The 19,225-nt window shown below is 48.1% G+C and overlaps 1 protein-coding gene across 1 annotated transcript in view; it reads right to left on the reverse strand.

Annotated features, from left to right (window-relative positions):
* TRANK1 (tetratricopeptide repeat and ankyrin repeat containing 1) overlaps positions 1-16,952 on the reverse strand; it is a 94,203-nt gene extending 77,251 nt beyond the window's left edge. The window contains exon 1 of the mRNA XM_053929721.2: positions 16,483-16,952. Coding sequence (XP_053785696.1) covers positions 16,483-16,505 — 23 coding nt within the window. The 5' untranslated portion in view covers positions 16,506-16,952. The remainder of the gene's footprint in view (positions 1-16,482) is intronic.
* Between the last annotated feature and the right edge of the window lie 2,273 nt (positions 16,953-19,225).

A 19,225-nucleotide genomic window follows, 5' to 3' on the forward strand; every position in this document is an offset into this window, starting at 1 on the left:
TTCTGTGATGATGAGAATGATCCATTCTGTACTAGCCAGTATGGTAGCCACTAGCCGTTTGCGGCTTGTCATCCATTTGAAATATGGCTAGTACAACTGAGGAACTACATTTTTCACTTTATTTACTGTTAACTAACTTTAACTTATATAGCCATGAGTGAGTAACTAGTGGCTACCATACCGCACAGTACGGCACTAGAGGGCTTTAAGCTGGCGATTACCAAGAACTGGCTTATACTGGCTGCAGGCCAGATGGACAGAAACAGGCCAATGTAAAACAAACTCGGGAGGCAGAGTCAACGAGAGTTGCTGATGGTACTACATGGGAGTAAAGGGCCGGCAAATCAACTCCAACGCTTTTAGTCAAACTCTACTTTGCATCCCAGAAATGATGCAAGCTTTGGTTTCACATATAAATGTATATAATATTGAACTTTCAGCCTAGCCCCTGAGAATAACCATTCTGATGCCACTGCCTCTAACAGGCTATGGTATATACTCTATGAAATAAATAATGCAGGGAAATACGTGAAAGTCTGAGAATGGGTCACTTGTGACTGTCAAGGACACACCAGGGAGAAGTACAGTCCGTGGGAAAACATCCTGCAAGCCAGACACAGCGTCATGAGCCCGTTACAGCGTTCCGACAACAGCGGCCGCTGCGGGGGCCGGGTTGGGGGCAGCGGCAGGCAGGCACGGAGAGCCACTCCCCGCTCTGGAACAGAGGACGCCATCCCCACTCCGGCACTGGAAAAGACGCTTCTCTGCTGCAACCAAACCAAAGTCAGGATGCTGCCTTTTTCTGTTTGCTTGTTTGTTTGCTGGTCTGTTGGCTTGTCTGTTGAAGGGGCAGAACGTACAATGGGGGAGGTTGAGTTAGCAGGAGAAGGGAGAGTGGAAGTGAGTTTAGAATTGTCTTCAAGTGTCATTTCTTTCATTACCAGGACATTTAGCAAATTTGGGGCTCCCTCCATGTACATTAGTCTGGAAGTGATTTTCTCTATAGCATGCCCCCTCAACAGAGCTAAATTGTCCCCCAAAGGGGTGAAAAATGGTTCTAGAGGAGTGAAAATTGTTATTCCTTTTATGTACAAAGCACAGATATATCTATCTATCTATCTATCTATCTATCTCTCTCTCTATATATATATACACACACACACAATACACAAATAGATATACAGTGTATCTGTGGTGTTAAAATTTGCTACGGAGGCAAAAAAAAAAGTTACATGGTTGGAGGGGTGGCTATAATGAAAAAAATTAAGAAACACTGCCCTAGGGATAAAGAAACCGAGGGATAAAGAAACGTTAAAAGTAAACAAAAGATCCGTTTGCAGGCAAATGGGCAGACAAAATGTGGAATACACATACAACAGAATTCCGCCTACAAAGGAAGGAAATTCTCACCCATGCTAACGACATGGATGGACCTTGGGGATATGTGCTGGCTGAAATGGGCCAGCCACAAAAAGACACGCACTGCGTGATTCCACCTGCATGAGGTCCCTAGAAGAGTCAAATTCATAGGGACAGACAGTACAATGGTTGCCACCTGCAAAAAGTAGGTGGCTGCCGGGCTGGAGGGAGGAGGCAGAGTTACTGTTCGCTAAGCACCGGGTTTCGGTTTTGCAGGATGAAACAGTCCTGGAGATCTGCTGCTCAACAGGGTGAGCACACTCACCATTAAAATGGCCAAAATGGTAACTTTTATGTTATGGGGGGTTTTGCCACAATTAAAAATTTTTTTCAAGTAAAAACAAACTAAAAGCCCAGAAAGGAAGAATATTTTTCCAAACTTGTATTTCCACTCCAAGTTTAACAGAAAAATCATTCACTTCGCCTATGTGTGCTATGTTACCCACAGATACCCAAAACCAGGTACCCAAAACACGGCAGGGCACCCAAACCTCCCCGACTCACGCTAGTCCTGATGTACACGCACACCCAGGAAAGGGAAGGCAGCCAGGACACTAACGGAGAGAGCCAGGCGGACGTGCAGGCCCCACCGGGAAGACGGAGATCAAACCCCTCCCCCAGTCAGGGTGAGCTTAAGTTATCTGAATGTCTAATTGCTCTGCGGTGCACCTGAAGTTAACATAATACTGTATGTCAACTGTCATTGAAAAATAAAACGTTTTTAAAAAAACATCCTCCAAATCCTGTCTCAATGTATACATGTATCAAATCATCAGATTGTACACTTTAAGTATCTAACAACTTTATTTATCAATTTCACCTCCACAAAGCTGAGGTGGGGGAACATCCTCCGGAAGGCATCACATCGTGTGGGTTATAGTACTCAAAGAGTAATTTCTATGAGCATAAAAAAACGGACATTATGCAAATAATGTGTTTGGACTTAGTCAAATTGTTGGACAACATACATCAACAATTACATGCCATACTAATGAAAAGATGTCTGTAACTGGGGTGTCCTAACCCATTACCTTCAAAAGGCCCGATTTTCTTCTTTTAACATCCATTGCCAGCGAGGTAAAACCCAGTAATGCGCAGTACACGCACCAATCTTGGGTGCTCAGATCGATGAGTTTCTAACCCGTGTAACCCCATCCAGATCAATATACAGCACCCTCTTACCCCTGCCTTGTGCACACACGCCTTCACCCCTATTTTGATCTCTCAACTGCAGATTAGCTTTGTCTGTCCTTGAACCACCTAATCACACAGTGGGAATTCTCGAGCCCGGTTTCTTTCCTTAAACATTGTATGTGTCAGACTCGCCTGTGTTACTGTGTATGAGCCGTTCACTTATCTTACCGCTGTGCGGTGTTGCACTGACGATTTACACCACATTTTATTCATCCAGGCCACTGATGGGCACTGGGTTGTTTCCAGTTTGAGGTAATTATGACCAAAGTTGTTATAAACATCCTTGCGTGTGTCTCCCAGTGAGTAACTGTCTGCGTTTCTTCTGAGAACATAGCCCAGAGGTGGAACTGCTGGGTCCCAGGGTGCTGTATGGCTTTGGTAGACACTCCCGGTCTCCCAGGTGGTTGGACCAATTTGTACTCTCAATAGCAGTGTGTTGGGAGCATAAATTGCCAACATTCGTCAGTACTAGGTATTGTCAGTCTTTTTAATTTGAACCAAGGTGGGATCTCATTGTGGGTTTAATTAGCATTTGCCTGATGACTAGTGATGGTATGTGCTTTTACATAAAGATGTTAGCCAAACAGACCCAATCTTAAAAGGAAAGGGTTATTTGTTTTGGCTTTAATAAGTAACCACTAGGTGACCACATGCCAGACCCACTTTAGCTCCTTTTTTTTTTTTTTAGCAATAATGTCTGCTTGGTGACAGGGAGAGGGCTGGACTCTGACCTGGACACCCAACAGCCCTCACCCAGCGCAGCAGCACACAGGTGATAAGAAGCCCAGGACCCGGACTTCCTAAAGAGGCTTTACAAGTGCATGGCTAACGAGCACTCACTAGATTCTATAGTGACAGCATGGTGTCAGAGCCAAAACTAAACACAGGTTGGCTTTTGTGGCAGCCACTTGAACGTTGGCTCTGAGCATCAATTAACAGTATTTGTAACTCAGAAGGCTTGGAGTCAACCCATTTCGCTACAGTGAGCCATCCTGGGGCCTTGAAATTGGCCACCTCTGCTTAACTGAACCCCAGTGGTTACGTTACTTCCCCTTTCCCCTAGAGCCACTAGTCTCGCAGGAAGCCGACCGACCCCACCCCTAGTTCCTGAGCAAATCCTCCCTGCCAGGGACTGGCTCAGTGCTGGGTGTAGGACGCAAACTGGGCCCTTGAAACTTATACAGGTGTTTGTTAGAGGCTTCCGGGAGCATTTTTTGCTCACTCTTCTGAACAAGCTTCCAAAGCAAATTTCTCTGTTATTTGGGGCGCTGTCCAGTGTAGAAGTGAGGTCGTGGCTCTAGACACCAAACACGCAGGTACACAGCCCGTGTCAGCCTGGAGCGGAGCCAACACAGAGTGGAAGAGGACAGGGCCCAGGGCATCACGGGAAAATACATAGGAGCCATTGGTCTGAGAGAATCCCGAGGCCTGCCTTATCCATGTAGCTATTTTACATTTCAATCTAAACTAAAACTAAATTCAGTGGAAAGCCTCAGTGTCTCGGTCACTCTAGCCACATTTCAAGTGCTCAGTGGTCGCATGTGGCTACCGTACCTGACAGGACAGGCATCGAGAAAGTTCTATTGGAAGAGTGGCATGTCACTAGAGAGCAGAGTAACCTGAGTGCAACATCTGAAATATTGCTTTTCTGCTCAGTGAGCAATGGAGCCTTTTGTCCCTCGTGCGTGAGAGTGGTAGACGTGAGGGCTGTTGCCCCAAATTTCGGCGTGCAGGGTCTCGGCCCAGGGACTGGGCGTCCACGTTTCTTGCGCTACCGTATTCCCACCACTGCGTGTCGTGCCGTCTTTCTGTCCCGCACAACATCTAACAGACTAACAACACCTGCAACCAGGGACAAGTTTGCTTGGAATTGCTTCTGCACCATAGTTTGGATAGAATGCGGGGTCACAGGTTGTACTGAGTGAACCTGTCCTTATCTCCTCCAAGCATCCCATTTAGTGCCCGAAGTAGTTCACCTAGAAACTAGCTCATTGCTCCATCGCTTCCCCATGAACACAGAACCTTAAGTTTCTCTACTTATTCCCTTAACTGAGCAAAGACCTGCAAAACCGAGGCACAACCCAAGGAAACTGCTGCTGACCTTGTAGAGCAAGAGTGAAAGAAGTTTCCTGACATGATTTCATAAAGCAACTTGGATATTTTATTTGAGACAGGGATAAAATAGTTTTATTCTGCGATTCCAGTTTTATCCTTGCGGAGTGACTGTCCAGAATTTTCAATGCGGCCAGCTTCCCCTGGATGTTCCCATTAAGACTCGACTCACCTCAGACGGCCTCACTCTTGTCTTTCGAGCAAGCAGCACAGCAAACCACGTTTTGTGTTAAATTCTAGATCATACATGGACCGTTTCACTATGTGGAGAAAAGCAGAAAGAGGAGTCCTGGGAAGGTAAATTATATTCACACTGCTTTATGATTTCATGTTTATAGGCTAAAATTGACACAGGAATGAAATAACCTGTATCTGTTCGAGCTGAGGGAACAAACATATCTAAACTTCTCATAGAAGCTTCTTTTTTTAAAGCTCCTGCTAGAATATCCACTACCACTCGTAAAACTGCAAGACTTACAGGGATTAAAAAAGAAAGAAAAAACTTTACTCAAAAAACAGTCTTGACTTTTAAAAATACCCAACATGTTTCTGTTTGAGCAAATTACTATTATAAAATGTCAAATCCTCGCCATATTAATGAATTAATGTATATTTTCAACAAAACTTCAGTTAAAAAACAGGATGTTGAAATTACTAATTCTCAACCTCATCGCAAAGAAAAAACAGGCCAGGAGAGCCGACATACTTTTAACAAAAAGAGAAGTATTAAGAGGAAAACTTCTGTGCCATTTTAAAGTGCATTCTCAAACTCATCTAACTTCTAAGCGTGACGCTGAACTGAGAGGAAGGAAACCGATGGAGCACGCGGAATAGTGGAAATAATGTGCACTATGCAAGAATTTCACCCGTGATAAAGGTGGTCATTTAAACTGATAGGAAAAGACCGAATCAGTTGCTACAACCGGCCAGACGGAAGAGAATTTAAATTTCTCCTTCATACCATGCGGTAGACCAATAATGGACACCTCCCCACAAAAAGCCCACACCCCAACCCCCACAACCAGCAAAAGCATTGCACTGCATGGCAAAAGGGACTTGGTAGATGTCATTAAGATTACAGACGTTAAGATGCGGATGTTACCTGGATGGCCTGGTGAGCCCAATCCAGTCACATGAACCCTTTAAAGCAGAAAACTTCCTCTAACTAGAGTCGGAGAGACCCCGGGGAAGAGGAAGGCAGGGGAGACGCGGCAGGGGATGGGAAGCATGGAAAAGACACCCATTACTGCAGGTCTGGAGGATGGAGGGGCCAATGTGATAAGGAAGGCAGTGGCCTTGGAAACTGAGAGGCTCCTGGGTGACAGTAGGTAAGGAAACAGGAACCTCAGCCCTACAGCTGCAGGGAACTGGGTCCTGCCAACCCCGGGAATGAGCCCAGGAAAGGGTTCTATTAGGGCCCAGCTTGATTTCAGCCTTGTGACACCCGCCAAGCTAACCCAGACTTCTGACCCACAGACTGTGAGATAATTGCGTAACTTGGTTGTCATAAGCCACTAAGTTGGTGATCATCTCTTCTGGCAACAATAGAAAACTAATACACATCATATACCAAAGTCCGTTCTAAATGAATGAAAAAATGTTAGTGTAAAAAGAAAAAAAACCACAGCATAAATCGTCTAACCGCTATACTATACACCTGAAACTAATATAAAATAGTGAATGTCAACTGTAATTGAAAAATAAAATTACTGTAAAAACCCATAGCAGTAAAAAGGAACAAGCTGATGACATAAACAGCAACATAAAGAATATTCAAAACACGTGATGCGGAGCCAAAGGAGCCACACGCAAAAGAGCACATACTTGGGATTCCACTTAGGTCAAGTTCTAGGACTGACAAACGTAAGGAACCAAAGGGAGGGAGGGGTACTGACTACAAAGGGGTGACGCAAAAGCACTTTCTGGAGGATGAAAATGTTCAATATTCTGACAGGGAGGAGGTGGTCATACAGGAGTATGAATTTGTTAAAGCTCATTGAACAGTATACTTAAAATTTGTGCCTTTTATCACACGCTAGTATCTAATTTTCTTTAACAAAAAAGGCATTGGGACAAAGAAACCATAAAAGCCAAAGAAAATATATAGGTAGACATTTTAGATCACCTTCAACTGTTCTGGGAGAAAATCTGGTTAATATCTAATAAGTGACATGTACATATGGCCTTTGGCCCAGTAATTCGGCTTCTGGGGATCAATATTACAGACTGATTGCACACATAGGAAATGGCAGACGTACAAGATTATTCACTGTCAAACTCGTTATAATAATAAAAGACTGGGGCCAGCCTTTAATGGCCAGCAACAGGGGACTGGTTTAATAAATTAAAACACAGGCCCCATACAGAGCATTACACAAGTGTGGAAAGGAGGAAAGAAGGAAGGAAGGAAAAAAAGGAAGGAAGGAAGGAAGGAAGGAAGGAAGGAAGGAAGGAAGGGGCGTGCTTTCTATGTACTGATTTGGGAAAGTCTCCAAAATATATTTTTAAAAAGCAAATGCAGAACAGCGTGTACACTCTTCTCCCTTTTTTGCAAAATTAAAAAAAAAAAAAAGAGGGAAGGGCTGAACAAGAATGTATATTCGTATTTGCTTATATATGCATAAAGAAATTCTAGAAGGATCCACCAGAAATAAAGTAATTACCCTTATTGGGGAATGGGGTGGAGGGCTGAGTAGGAGAGCCTACTCCCACCTTTTCTAGTTTTTGATTCTTGAATCACATAAATTCAAAAGTTTTAATACCACAAAGAAATGTCATGCCAGCTTCACATTCCAGAAAGCCGTTCTAATGATAACAAAAGCAGAAACCATACAGTGATAGTCACAAATCCATGAAAAATGTAAAACTTCTATACATCAAAAAGCCCTGACAATAGTGTCATAACACCCTAAATCAGCGACATTACGGATGGAGGGCCACTGCCACGGGCTGCTGCCGATGGCAAGACTAGGTGGTGAAGCGTCTACCTATAGCAATGTTAGATGCACTGGGAATTTCTTCTACAAACCTATTTCATTCAAGCACTGAGGACACTCACTGCCTCGTTCTTTGTAGAAGCAAAACCAACAGAAATCCAAAAGCCCAACAGCTGGGTTTTATATATTTTTTTAAATGGTATAGCTTGGTACAGAACACCATACAGTTGTTAAAAACTATAAGGCAGATCTAGATAAAGAGGAAGAAATGTAAAAATATGCAATTAAGGTGAATTAAGCAAGTTGACGGACAATTTGTCGTGCAACTCGAAGAACTGAAGGACATAGCTGTGTGTGTGTGTGTATACATTTGATCTATGAGGAGAATTTTTGGAGGGACACTTACGAAACTAACAGGAGTGGTAATCATTGGGAAGTAGATCTGGGAAGCGGGAGATCACCCAGCAACCCTCTCTGAATATGTTCACAGAATCATACAAATAGAAAGGATTTAACAAAGTGAGATGCTTGGACTAAAATCCTGGAGCAAGGAACCCAAAGCTCAGAGATTCAAGGGCCTAACACAGTGGTGAGTGAGCACAGGAGATGAGACCCCAGCTTATCTCCAGGCCCCCACTGTGGCGCCCTGCTCCACACCTCCCGGGGATGGACAGGAAAGCCAGGACCAGAACCCAGGTCTCGCCCCTGGTCCGCAGTGACTCAGGGCACTGGTTTTGGCTGTGGTGGTCCCTGCATGTAATTTGAGTGTAAACCCTGCAACTTGGACAGAACCTTTGCTTTGTTGACTCAGCAAAGAGAAAATATTTGCTAAAAACAGCCCTAGTATTTGCCTGTTTTCATAGGGCTTTCCTGAAATCACCAGTCAGTTAAGCAGCTGTAGCTAAGAGAATCTGTGAGATTCAAGGCCTTGGAGGAAGGGCAGGAGGGGTCAGGGCTAGCATGTCTGAAAATGGCCCCAAGTCTTTCTCTGTGATTGTTCCTTTGGGAAGAAGGGCCCAGCACCTGCTCACAGGCCCTAGAATACCCTTTGCAGCTAGAGGACTCTTACCATGGTAATCATCCACTGGGATGGCTGCTCAGCTCAACACACAGACCTGCTCAGGGGAGAGCCAAGGTGCACAGAGGCAGGCCCTTGAGTACAATCTAAGCGTCAGACCTGAAAGCTCGAGCCCCTGCAGGAGTGTTTGAACTGGCACTTCTGGAGGAGTTCCTCCCGTGGAGGCAGCTGAGGTTGGAGGCTCCAGATGGAGTGGCCTTGCCCCTACCCTGCAGAAAAGCCACTTTGGCACGAGAGACTCCAATACCCAGAGACAGGTGAGGCAGAAAGCGGGGTACCACTGCCTCTGAGGCCAAGCTGCTCCCTTGCCATTTCCTTAAATACCAAAGACATCAGCAGTCTTCCAGAACTTTCCTCTTTTTTGCTTAAGTAGCTCTTCTCTTTCATTCCCTAGTGGCATGCCTATTTCATCTCCTCCTATCACTTCACATTAAACAAGGTCTCTATCAGGGCTCTCCTGCCCCCATCATCTGCTAGGTCTCCAAAGCTCCATGCTAGACCTTTGTTTTTCTTTTCCCATTAGACTGAGCTCCTAAGACAGAAACTAAGTCTCACTAAGTTTTGTTATTTCTGCAACTGGAGGGCTCAGCGCTGTTGCATGAATAAATGATTTCCTGGCTCTTTACTTATCAGAGGCAAACGATTAAGCTGGAGGAACTGGAAAGGAAGAAATGTTTAGGGGGGTGGCAGTTAATTTCACTGGTGGTTTTGGGTTTCTCACCATCTCCTGGAAAGCCAAGAATTGTTGAACTGTCAGCTGTTCCCTTGGAGGACACAAATTTAATGAAAGCCAACCACACAAAGTACAAACCAGAAACCACGAGATGGATCCAACCAAAATAAAACTGCCATAGCGGCTGGCTACTCTGCGAAAACAACGGAGAGATGTTTACACATTCATAAGCACCTGTTGAAAACTCAATGGTCAGCAAATAGTGCCACATATTCCCGTGTGAAATTATATATCCTCCCAGAGATGCAGAAATGCTCAGAGCAAAGAATAACCCTGTAGATCAGTTTGGAGCTGGCAAGCAGTAACATTTGCACACACAGAAAAGAAATGAAAAGGAACCTAAACAGGGTTGCTCACTCCTTATTTTGCCACATAAGAACATTTTTAAGAAAGTGTACCATCTTCTCTCCCCGTAATTTCACAAAAGAAGGAATATTTTAACTCCCCCCAAAAAGGAGGAAAATGTAAACTGGGACTAAAGAAAGCCATTCTCAAGGAAGGATGAGCTAAGAATCTTACAGCACCTTTTAGACTGGACGGTGTGCAGATGGTTTGGACTTTGAAAGGCAGGTCCAAGTCCCTAAAACCTCACCAGGTCCCTGGAAGATGCTCAAGAAATACCACGAAAGGGCAAAGAAAGATCAATGTCAACCCCTGATTCTGCAGTGAAGTCTCGATCACTTGACCTCCAAAGAGAAGGGTCATAGGGAGGGCTCCTCCCAGTTGGTGGCTGGTGACAGTCACAATTTCTCCTCAGTGTGTGCCACAGACTGGCATTTTTCTATTCTGCCATCTGAATGTCAGTAGTCCGAGGCAGCTGCCTAATAACAAGTACATTTTATTAAGCACTTACTATGTTCCATATACTAAGCTCTTCTTGGGTATTTTCTCATTGAATGTCCCTAAAATGCCAGTGAGAGATGTATAATTGTTATCTGAATTTCCCAGGTCAGAAAACAGGTTTAATCAAGGTGCAGGGACATCTCCAAGCAAGACACAAATCCAAATCTGTACCCAAATCAGTGTTCACAAGCCCTAGGAGGGATGCGTTGAACAAAGGGTGAGGGCAACTGGAGAAAATGGGAAGGATGGCCTATAAAATTAAAATCAAATCCCGGCAACAGCAAACCCAGAGAAAGCCCCAAAAGTGAGCATTCCACTGTCTGCCTCAAGACAAATGAGGAAGTTAGGATCAGCCGGCACAGGTTGCTCATAAATCTTGACTCAGCATCTGAGCTAAATCCAGGCTGCCCAGCAAGCACCACATTCCTGTCATATTCTCCACTCGCCCCCAAAGCACCTGGGAGCTATAGATGATTACAAAGTTTGCAAAGTTTGGAGCAGCCCCAGAGAGCACAAGGCCTGTGCTTTCCCAGGCACCGGGGAACTTGAGTTGAACAGCAGCAGCCCCATCATCCTCTCTTCCAGATCCCTCCCCAACCCCCTCTGTGATATTTTAAATATCACATATTTAATGGAGGCTGGTTGGCCTCCATTCCACCTTCCAACTTCCAGACCAGAATAAGCTACTTCTCCCTCCCTGAATGGAGGGCAAGACAAGCCCAGCAAAGAGGCTAAAACACCATCCACTGTGACATGGGGAAGAGCAGGGAGGGGTTCAGAGATGCCCTGGAAATCCTCATTAAAAAAGTCTCCCCCAGACAGGGACCCCTGAAGGGCAGCCCCTCAGTAGTGCTAGTTCTAGACCCAGGTCTAACACTAGCTAACAAGTTTCCTGAAACACAGGGCCTTGAACTTGGCCTTGAAAAAAGTGGCCAGATGGAAAGATCTGATCACTCCCAGCCTTCTAAATAAAACTCAGAACTGTTAAACACACACACACACACACACCACTTTTCATGGCTCCGAACTCCCTGTAGAATAAAGTCCAATAGCTCAGATTCCCATTCTAAGTCCTACGTACACACACAGCCTCCACTTACCTCTCCAGCATTCTCCAGCCCTGTGTGCCCCACAGTGTTGTCACCCCGTGGCCCCAAATGCATCTGGCCGCCTCCCTCTCACGTGCCTCTGCACAGCAACGCAGCAGGGCCGGGCCTGGTGCCAGGAGGAGGACAGGATATGAATGTGTCCCCCCCCCCATAGAAGAGAAAATCTAGAAGCCTGGGATCAAGCCTCACTGTACTTCTTCCGGGCCTGGGGTCAGGTACCTAATTCACTCAACTCCAGGCCTCGGTTTCCTTACTGGAAAACAGACAGTATCCCCTACATGACCGGACTCCCGTTTCTTCAGTCAGTCAACAAGTACCGAGTGCCAAGCACTCTGCTGGGGGCTTGGAACACGTGAGCAAGCGAGACCAGCCCAAAACACTCGTGACGTTTAAATTCTAGGGCAGGGGACTACTCATAATATTTCTGTCAGAATTAATTAAGATAATATATGAAACCCACCTAACATAGAGCCTGGCACAGGATCAACTACTACAACTATTATTACATCATCATCATCATTATTATTATCATTTTGATGTTTAAAGTAAAGCCCTTTTGCTCATCATTATTCTTAAATAGAAGCTGCTCCTTTTACCAGGAGTGCCTATCTCTCCCTCCTGGCACCCCTCAATCTGTCTGCTCGAAGTTCTCTTCCTCAGTCTAGACACAGCCCAAAACTGACCTCCCAGACCTCCCTCCGGAAGGCTTTAGGGGCTGGGAACGCTCTTGGAGTGCCTGTCTGCATCTCCAGTAACCCCTTTCGCACAGGCCTGCCTGGCATTCACTCTGTTTGGCCACCGTTAGCAATGCCTATGGCTTATATGTTGACATCCACCATAGGACTGGGCCCTGACTTTTGTGAAAAGTGACACTGCCCTGAAAAACAAAAAGTGAAAAGAGGTGACAAGGGGCCAGACACTGAGGGGAGAAGAAAAGGCATATTAGACAGAACCTTAGTACCTGGCTAGTGAGTTCAGATTTGAGTGAGCCCTGGAAGTCACCAAATTTTGAGCCTCCGGGCAGAGTTTGAGCGGGCCCACAGGTGACATAAGAAGAGTGCCCTGCAGGCCACAGCTGGACAGGAAGCTCATCCCAGTTCAAGGCTCTGACCCAGGTATCCTTGTCGCAGTGAATCAAACTGCCCAGTATAGCACTGGGGTCCTCTCCATTCTCCGAGTTGTTCAGTTTCCTCCAAAATGGCCTGGCTTCCTCTGATGCGGAGCAGAATACCTCTCTTTGGCATATTGATTATTTGGAGTTAAAGGTATTGAGAAACAGCCAGGGAAAGGACGCTCGGACCCTCCTTTGTGAGAGAACTCTCCCATGCGAAAGGAGCTCTCCCTGTACCAGGAGGTAGAAGACATTCTTCCCGCCACAGACAGGGAGTGGAGGGCAGACCAGGCTGGATAAACAAACCCTGTTACTTCCTCCCTGATTTACTGCCCCCCACTCACACCCCTCGGGCTTGTCACTTTTCCACAAACGCATTGTTTCTTTGTCTACAAGTACGAAAGCTTCTTGCTCTGCTCACTTCTTTGAGTCTCATATTTTTATGGGCCTCCCCCCCACAAAATTAAATTTATTATTCTTCTGTTAATCTGTCTTCCACCAGCTTCACTATTACCACAGCCAAAGAACCTGGCAGAGAAGAAGGGGGAAATTTTCCACCCCTATGCCTCCAAAAGGTCATCACCATTTTCTAGGAAGAGCAATCTGGCCCCATTCCAGACCCCGCCCCCATCACAGGGGGATCCGGTACTTTAAAAAATGAAAAACATCTCGATCTAAATGCCTTCGGAACTTCAAACACAGAGACAGGTAGCCCTACACATGGCGCGCCTCTGGTAGCCACAGAGGGCCCCCCCAGCCCACCGGGCTCCCAGGCACTCAGGCACACAGGCCACAGTGAGCACAGGTGGGGACGGACACCGCAGCCCAGGGCAAAAGAGGGAGTCAGTCGGGTAGACTGGGTCAAGGCGTCCTAGGTAAGGCTGATTCACGCTTCCAGAGTTCCCACAAGAACAAGGAAACCAGGCACTGCTTAAAAACAAGGATGTGAAGCGATGCTTAGTTGAGGAATTTAGACCAAGAAAAATGTCTGACCAGGCGGAACGGACGACCTCGCTGCTCTTGGCTTAGGCACTGTGACATTTGGGGGTTCCAGAGATGCCTGTTTACCCGGTTTAAGACTTTTTGAAAAAATTTTTAAACCTGAATGTTCTCCCTGCCACCGCCACTGTCCCCACCATCCATCTCTGCTGTAACTTAAAGTGTCGTTTTTGCTACAGAGACAACTTCCCCTCCAACCCTCAAATTTCTCTTTCATTTCTTAGAGCAAGGATTTTTTGACCTGAAGAACCTCAGGCTACACACTAAGGAAGCTTGTTACAAAAGCCCCAAGTCTACAGTCAGTGCGTCACTGACTGGGAAGCCGAAGGCAAGGCACTGACCTCTCAGCTCCACTTCCCCCTCTGAAAGGGCAGTGGACAGCTTATTCTTCAAGGTCAATTAAAACAATGCCACGCTCCTACGTGACAATGGCCGGAGGCCCACACCCCAACCTCCACTTCACTTCTTCAAAACATCCTGGGGTTCTTTATCGTCCCCACCCAAACGTGGGGCTTGAAGGCTTTATGCTGCTAAAAGAAACTTCATCCCAAGAAACAAAGAGGAGAGTAAGAGGGAATATACCACAGTGATGGCCCTTTGGTATCAGCCACAGGAAAACAGAACGAATCAGCAAAGAGAAGTTGAAGAATCTCACAAGGGCTAAGTCTCTATTTGGTCCCTGAGAGCCACCGGCTGGGAAGTCAAGAGAATGGGTATCTAATCCCAGATCCACCGCTAGTGACTAACAGGCGATGGGCCTCAGTTCCGTCACCTGTAAAATGCTCATGGCCCGCCCATGACACAGCAGGTGTGAAATTCTGAGCAGAGACTTAAAGAATCCCCTTTCCAATTTATAAATCCAGAGTTTGTGGCAGCCTTGCAGCACTCTCCTTCTCTCCTTCTTCTTCTTCTTCTTCTTCTTCTTCTTCTTCAAAAATAACAAAAAAGGAAGGTACAATGGCAAGGAGCCATTATTCTCCCCTTCTCGCCCCACCCCCAACCACGAGCACCCATGGCCAGCAGCCAGGACGGTGTGGGCAGACGAGCAGAGTAACCAGAAGCATCCTGTAGCCTACCTTTGCACACGCTGCGGGTATGAACCACACAGCCATGTCCTGTGGTACTCTCAGTACTCAGGCAGGAATTTCCTTACTCAAGTATGAGTATCAGCCTCCATCTGTCCAACACCATCTCCTCCCTCCCAAAGTTCCTTCCCAGAGAAAGGCTGATGGGCCCCTCAGCCTGCCTGGAGATGTCCCAAGGAGAGCTTGTAACTGCCACCTAAAGCGGTTCCAGGTGGGTCCAACCCGCAGCCCAGGATGGCTCTGAATGCAGCCCAACACAAAATCGTAGATTTACTGAAAAAAAAATTTTTTTTTGGTCATCAGTTTTTGTTCGTGTTTCTGTATTTAATGTGAGCCCAAGACAACTCTTCTTCTTCCAGGGTGGCCCAGAGACGCCAAAAGGTTGGATACCCCTGGAGGCCTCAAGTTAATGGATTATGACTAGCTTTAAAAAAAAATAATGATATAGAAAATGTTATTGTGCCTCACCCTGAGGAGAGAATAAGCATACTGTGAAGCTCTTGTTGAGTTTTATACTTATGTATGTATGTGGGTGGATGTGGTCTCTCTTGCTGGTTTCGGTCAAAAGGAGACTGAGAAACCCATATGCCTGAAGGAGTGGGATCAGACTCCACGGCGAATGGCACACACCCCAATCCCACCTCCACCCCCTCGGGAGGATGCAAAGGCCAGCAAACGGGACTGAGAACCCAAGCACCCATCCTTCAATTCCACAAAACAGGGCTGACGGGCAAACACTTGGAACAAACTTCTCACTCCCCTTCAAGGTGGTAGAACTTCCTATCAGGTTCAAAACAGGATGCTCAACAAAAGACCAAGCCATCTGTGTAACAATCTTGCCTAAGAAGGGTGCCTGCCACCGGGGAGGCTCCGCAGGGGGAGAACCAGGGTGCTGGGCGTGCAAGCCCTTTGCTCCCTGATATTTCTTCCAGCTAAGTATTGGTTGAGCTAATAGCAACTGGGCTGGGGACTGGACACCTCGGGGTCCCCTTTCTGTCTCCTCTTTTAAAAATTATTTTCTTTATTATTCAAATTGCCCATTTCCCAAAGAATTTTCACAGCAGCACCAAAGCTGGCGGCCACCCAGAAACAACCCCAACCGGGAAGCGGGCCGGCCCGCCCTGCACGCGGAAAGATAGGCGCTACTTCAACGGCGTTGCAAATGCTCAGGGCTTCCCTTCAATGCACCCCCAGGCTCCAGGCTCCGAGCCTCGGTTTGAAAATGACCGAAAGCAGAAGCCTGGGCTTCTGGGGACTCCCCTTCTCGGCCTTGGGCCCCTGCTGCATTCCTGCCCTATACTCGTTTCGCTGAGGACCGTGGGCGGTGCAGCCCCTTTCAGGCAAGCCCTGCTCACGATCGGGAAGGCTGGGCAAGAGGCCTTCCTGGGGCTGGAAGCGTGATCCTCTCCCTGCCGGGAAGTGGTCACTCTCTAAGTTCCCCGCAAATCCCGCCCCGCTCCGGGGCGCCGGCCAGCCCGCGTGCGTGCCCGGGGGCGCGTCCGCAGGTCTTCCCATCGGAATGTGCTGGTGCCCCGAGGGACCCCCCAGGAGGTGGGAGGGGCGCTCAGGAGCCGCAGGTTCAGACCCCTGGTGGGAGACAAGGCAGGCCGCGCGCCGCCGCAGTCCTGTCGCAGCGCGCGCCCTAGTCCCCTGGGGCCCGGAAGGCCAAAGCCGCCCCCCGTCCGACCCCGCGCGCGACAGGCCCGGGTCTGCACCTGGAGGAGCACGGGGCACAAGGGGATGGCCTGCTCCGCCTCCGCCTTGGGGGTCCCCAGCCCCAGCGCACCGCCGCTTCCCGCCTGGAAGAGGCGCGGGGCCCGGAAGGCCGGCGGCTCCCCAGCTCTTCCCGCGCCGCTTACGCACCTAATTGCCCGCGGGTCCCACATGGCTGGGGCCTGAGAGCCCGCACCGGGGCCGTAGCCGCCTCGGGAGCCGCTCCCCGGCGGGCAGGGCACGGCGGGCGGTGTGGAAGCCCGAAAGCCGCGGCGCGGTGCAGCGGCCGCGCGGGGCCCCTGCTCCCGGTGGCGCGGCGCCCGAGCCGTGATGAGCAGGGCGGGGGCGCGGGGACCCCGGCGGCCAGCTGTGTGCAGCCGCAGACCTATTCCAAGTTTCCACGTAGTTGCAAGAGCCCGAAGACTGTCACGTGCACGTCGCCTCTGGGTGGGAGGGGGTGTTTGCCAGTGTGTTCAGAAGAGGCGTTTCGACGTCTCTCCTGGAGCCTGGGTGAGGGCTGCCGTGGAGTGGCTGTCGGTTGCCTTTGAAAATCGGGTTACCTCGGGCCGGCCACCACGGGGACTGAGCACACACACATCCCACCGACACGTTGTCCTCGGGGAACTCTGTTCGCCTTGGCCAGGCCGCCGCGATGGCCTTGGAAACAGAGGCCACGGTGAACGCATGGGCCTGGACTCACCCGGCTTTCCATCAGCCCCTCCTACAAAGAAACTGTGGGTCGCCAAGCCCGGCCCTTTCGCTCCCATTTCCTGTTGCTTCCAGTCCACGCTTCGTTGGATACCGAGTGACTCTGAGCTCAACCCTCCATTCTTGGGAAGCTGAGGATTCAGGTGAAGAGGCCAGCGAGGCCTCGGCCTTCTTGACGCTGACAGTGGTGTTCGTGGCGCCCACGGGAGAGGCAGGAAGCTGCAAGGAACCCCCTGGAAGGGCAGCGTGGGTACTGAGTGGGCGGATGGTCAGGCCAACCTCAGGCTGCCATTTCGGCATGGATCTGGCGCTGCAAGCGGCCCAGTCTCTCACTCACTGCCCCTGTTGGGTCCTCAGTTTCCCCAGGAATCCTCCCCCCACCTCCCCCAGCCCACCAGGGCCTGGCCACAGCAGGCAACAAGGCAAGGTGCTAGTCCACACTACCTCCTGGTGGCTCTCGCTTCCTTCACAGGAACCACAACGCCAGGGCCCGTGTGGCCCCAACGAAGGAGGACCCCACAGGGCTTGAGAAACAGCTCTGTTTCCTGGGAAATGAGGGTGTGGGGACAGCGAACACAATGCACGGAGTCGAGTGCTCGCCTGCGCTGCTGGCTCTGAGTGGAGAACTAGCCTCTCCATCTAGCCACGCACTCCGCGCCTCTGGAGCCTCACCTCCAGTTTCTTCTGTGCATTAAACTTGCCCCAACATCGCTGTGCATCACTTGTAGTTCAAACGCCTTCCGGAGCATCCCATTGCCACCTAAAGACCAGAGCAGGTAGCTGGGCATTTCTGACATGTGACAGTTTCATCCTCCCCTTCCAGTCTTAGCCTCTGGGCACAAACCCTGTATTCCACTGGGTCCCAAACTCGGCCGAACACTGGAACGGTCTGAGAGCCTTATAAAGTTACTGATACCTGGCTCATTACTCGCAGATGGTCTGATTGAATTCATATGGAGTATGACGTGGGCATGGGGAACAACAGGGGCCTTTGTAAAAGCTCTTCGGGTGATTATAACATGATGCAAAGTTGGGGAAACTCTCCCAGTCTTCAAATAGTAGGAGTTACTTGCTATTTCCCAGACATCATCGATCTTTGCCCTATTGGGAGACTTTGCCTGTCTTTTCTCCAATGTTTTCCCGACATCTCCCAGTTCTGTATTTAGGGAAGGCCCATGCCACCTCTGCTAGTGTGTCTCTTCTTTTCGGCCAACCGGGGAGTCTGCTTCCAGAAGGCCTAGCCAGCTTCATCCCTAAGCATCTCAGAAACTTTTTGTCATACTTCCTCAGTAACTTTCACCATAGTCCTCCCAGCAGTCACATCAGCTCAAAGCGGTGCTCGAAACAATCACGTCTTTCTTTTCAAAAACTGTTTCTTTACTTTCTGATATTTTTGTCAAAATGATATATTCTTACAGTTAAAGGAGCAGTTGCCCCTCACACCCGACTTCCTCCCCAGAGGCAACTTTTATCTCTGTTAACTGATCAGTTAGTTGATGGTTATGTTAGTGTCTATAAATAACACTGCTACTTCCTGTTGTTGGGTCCCCCGCCCCAGTTTCATGCATCATCAGGTAAAAAAAAGAAAATTTAGGTTGTGCTGGTCTGAAAACCTTCACCCTCCATATAGTTTGCTTGGGTATAAAATTCTAGGTTGGAAATAATTTTGCTTCAGGATTTTGAAGCTAGTACTCCAGTGACCACTAGTTCCCAGTAGTGCTATTGAAAATTCTGCAAACATCCAATTACCCCTTATATGTGACTTCTCTGGGGGGCTTTGTGTTTTTTTTTTAATTTCCGGAAGCCTGAAATAGCTTCTTTTTCTCCCCAAATGTTTCAAAAATACGCAGTGATGTGCTTCAGTGTGGGCCCGTGCACCATCCCACTGTTTGGATGGGCTCTCTCAGTCTCAGCACTCAAGCTCTTTAGTTCTGGGAAATGATCTTGAAATACGTTGTTGGTTATTTTTTCTCCCCAATTTTTCCTTTTTTATCTCTTTGGAAATCCTCTTATGCCAATATTGACCTTCCAGGATTATCCCCGCGATAGAGTCCCCTAATTTTCAAATCATTTCTCTCCTGAAGTTGAGATTTCCTCAACTTTATCTTATGATTCTTCTTAAAGAGCTTTTTTTTATTTCTGATACCATACTTTGACTTCTGCTCTCTCTTATTCTGTGAGCATT

Source organism: Desmodus rotundus, chromosome 8, assembly GCF_022682495.2.
Source record: "Desmodus rotundus isolate HL8 chromosome 8, HLdesRot8A.1, whole genome shotgun sequence".
Classification (NCBI taxonomy): domain Eukaryota; kingdom Metazoa; phylum Chordata; class Mammalia; order Chiroptera; family Phyllostomidae; genus Desmodus; species Desmodus rotundus.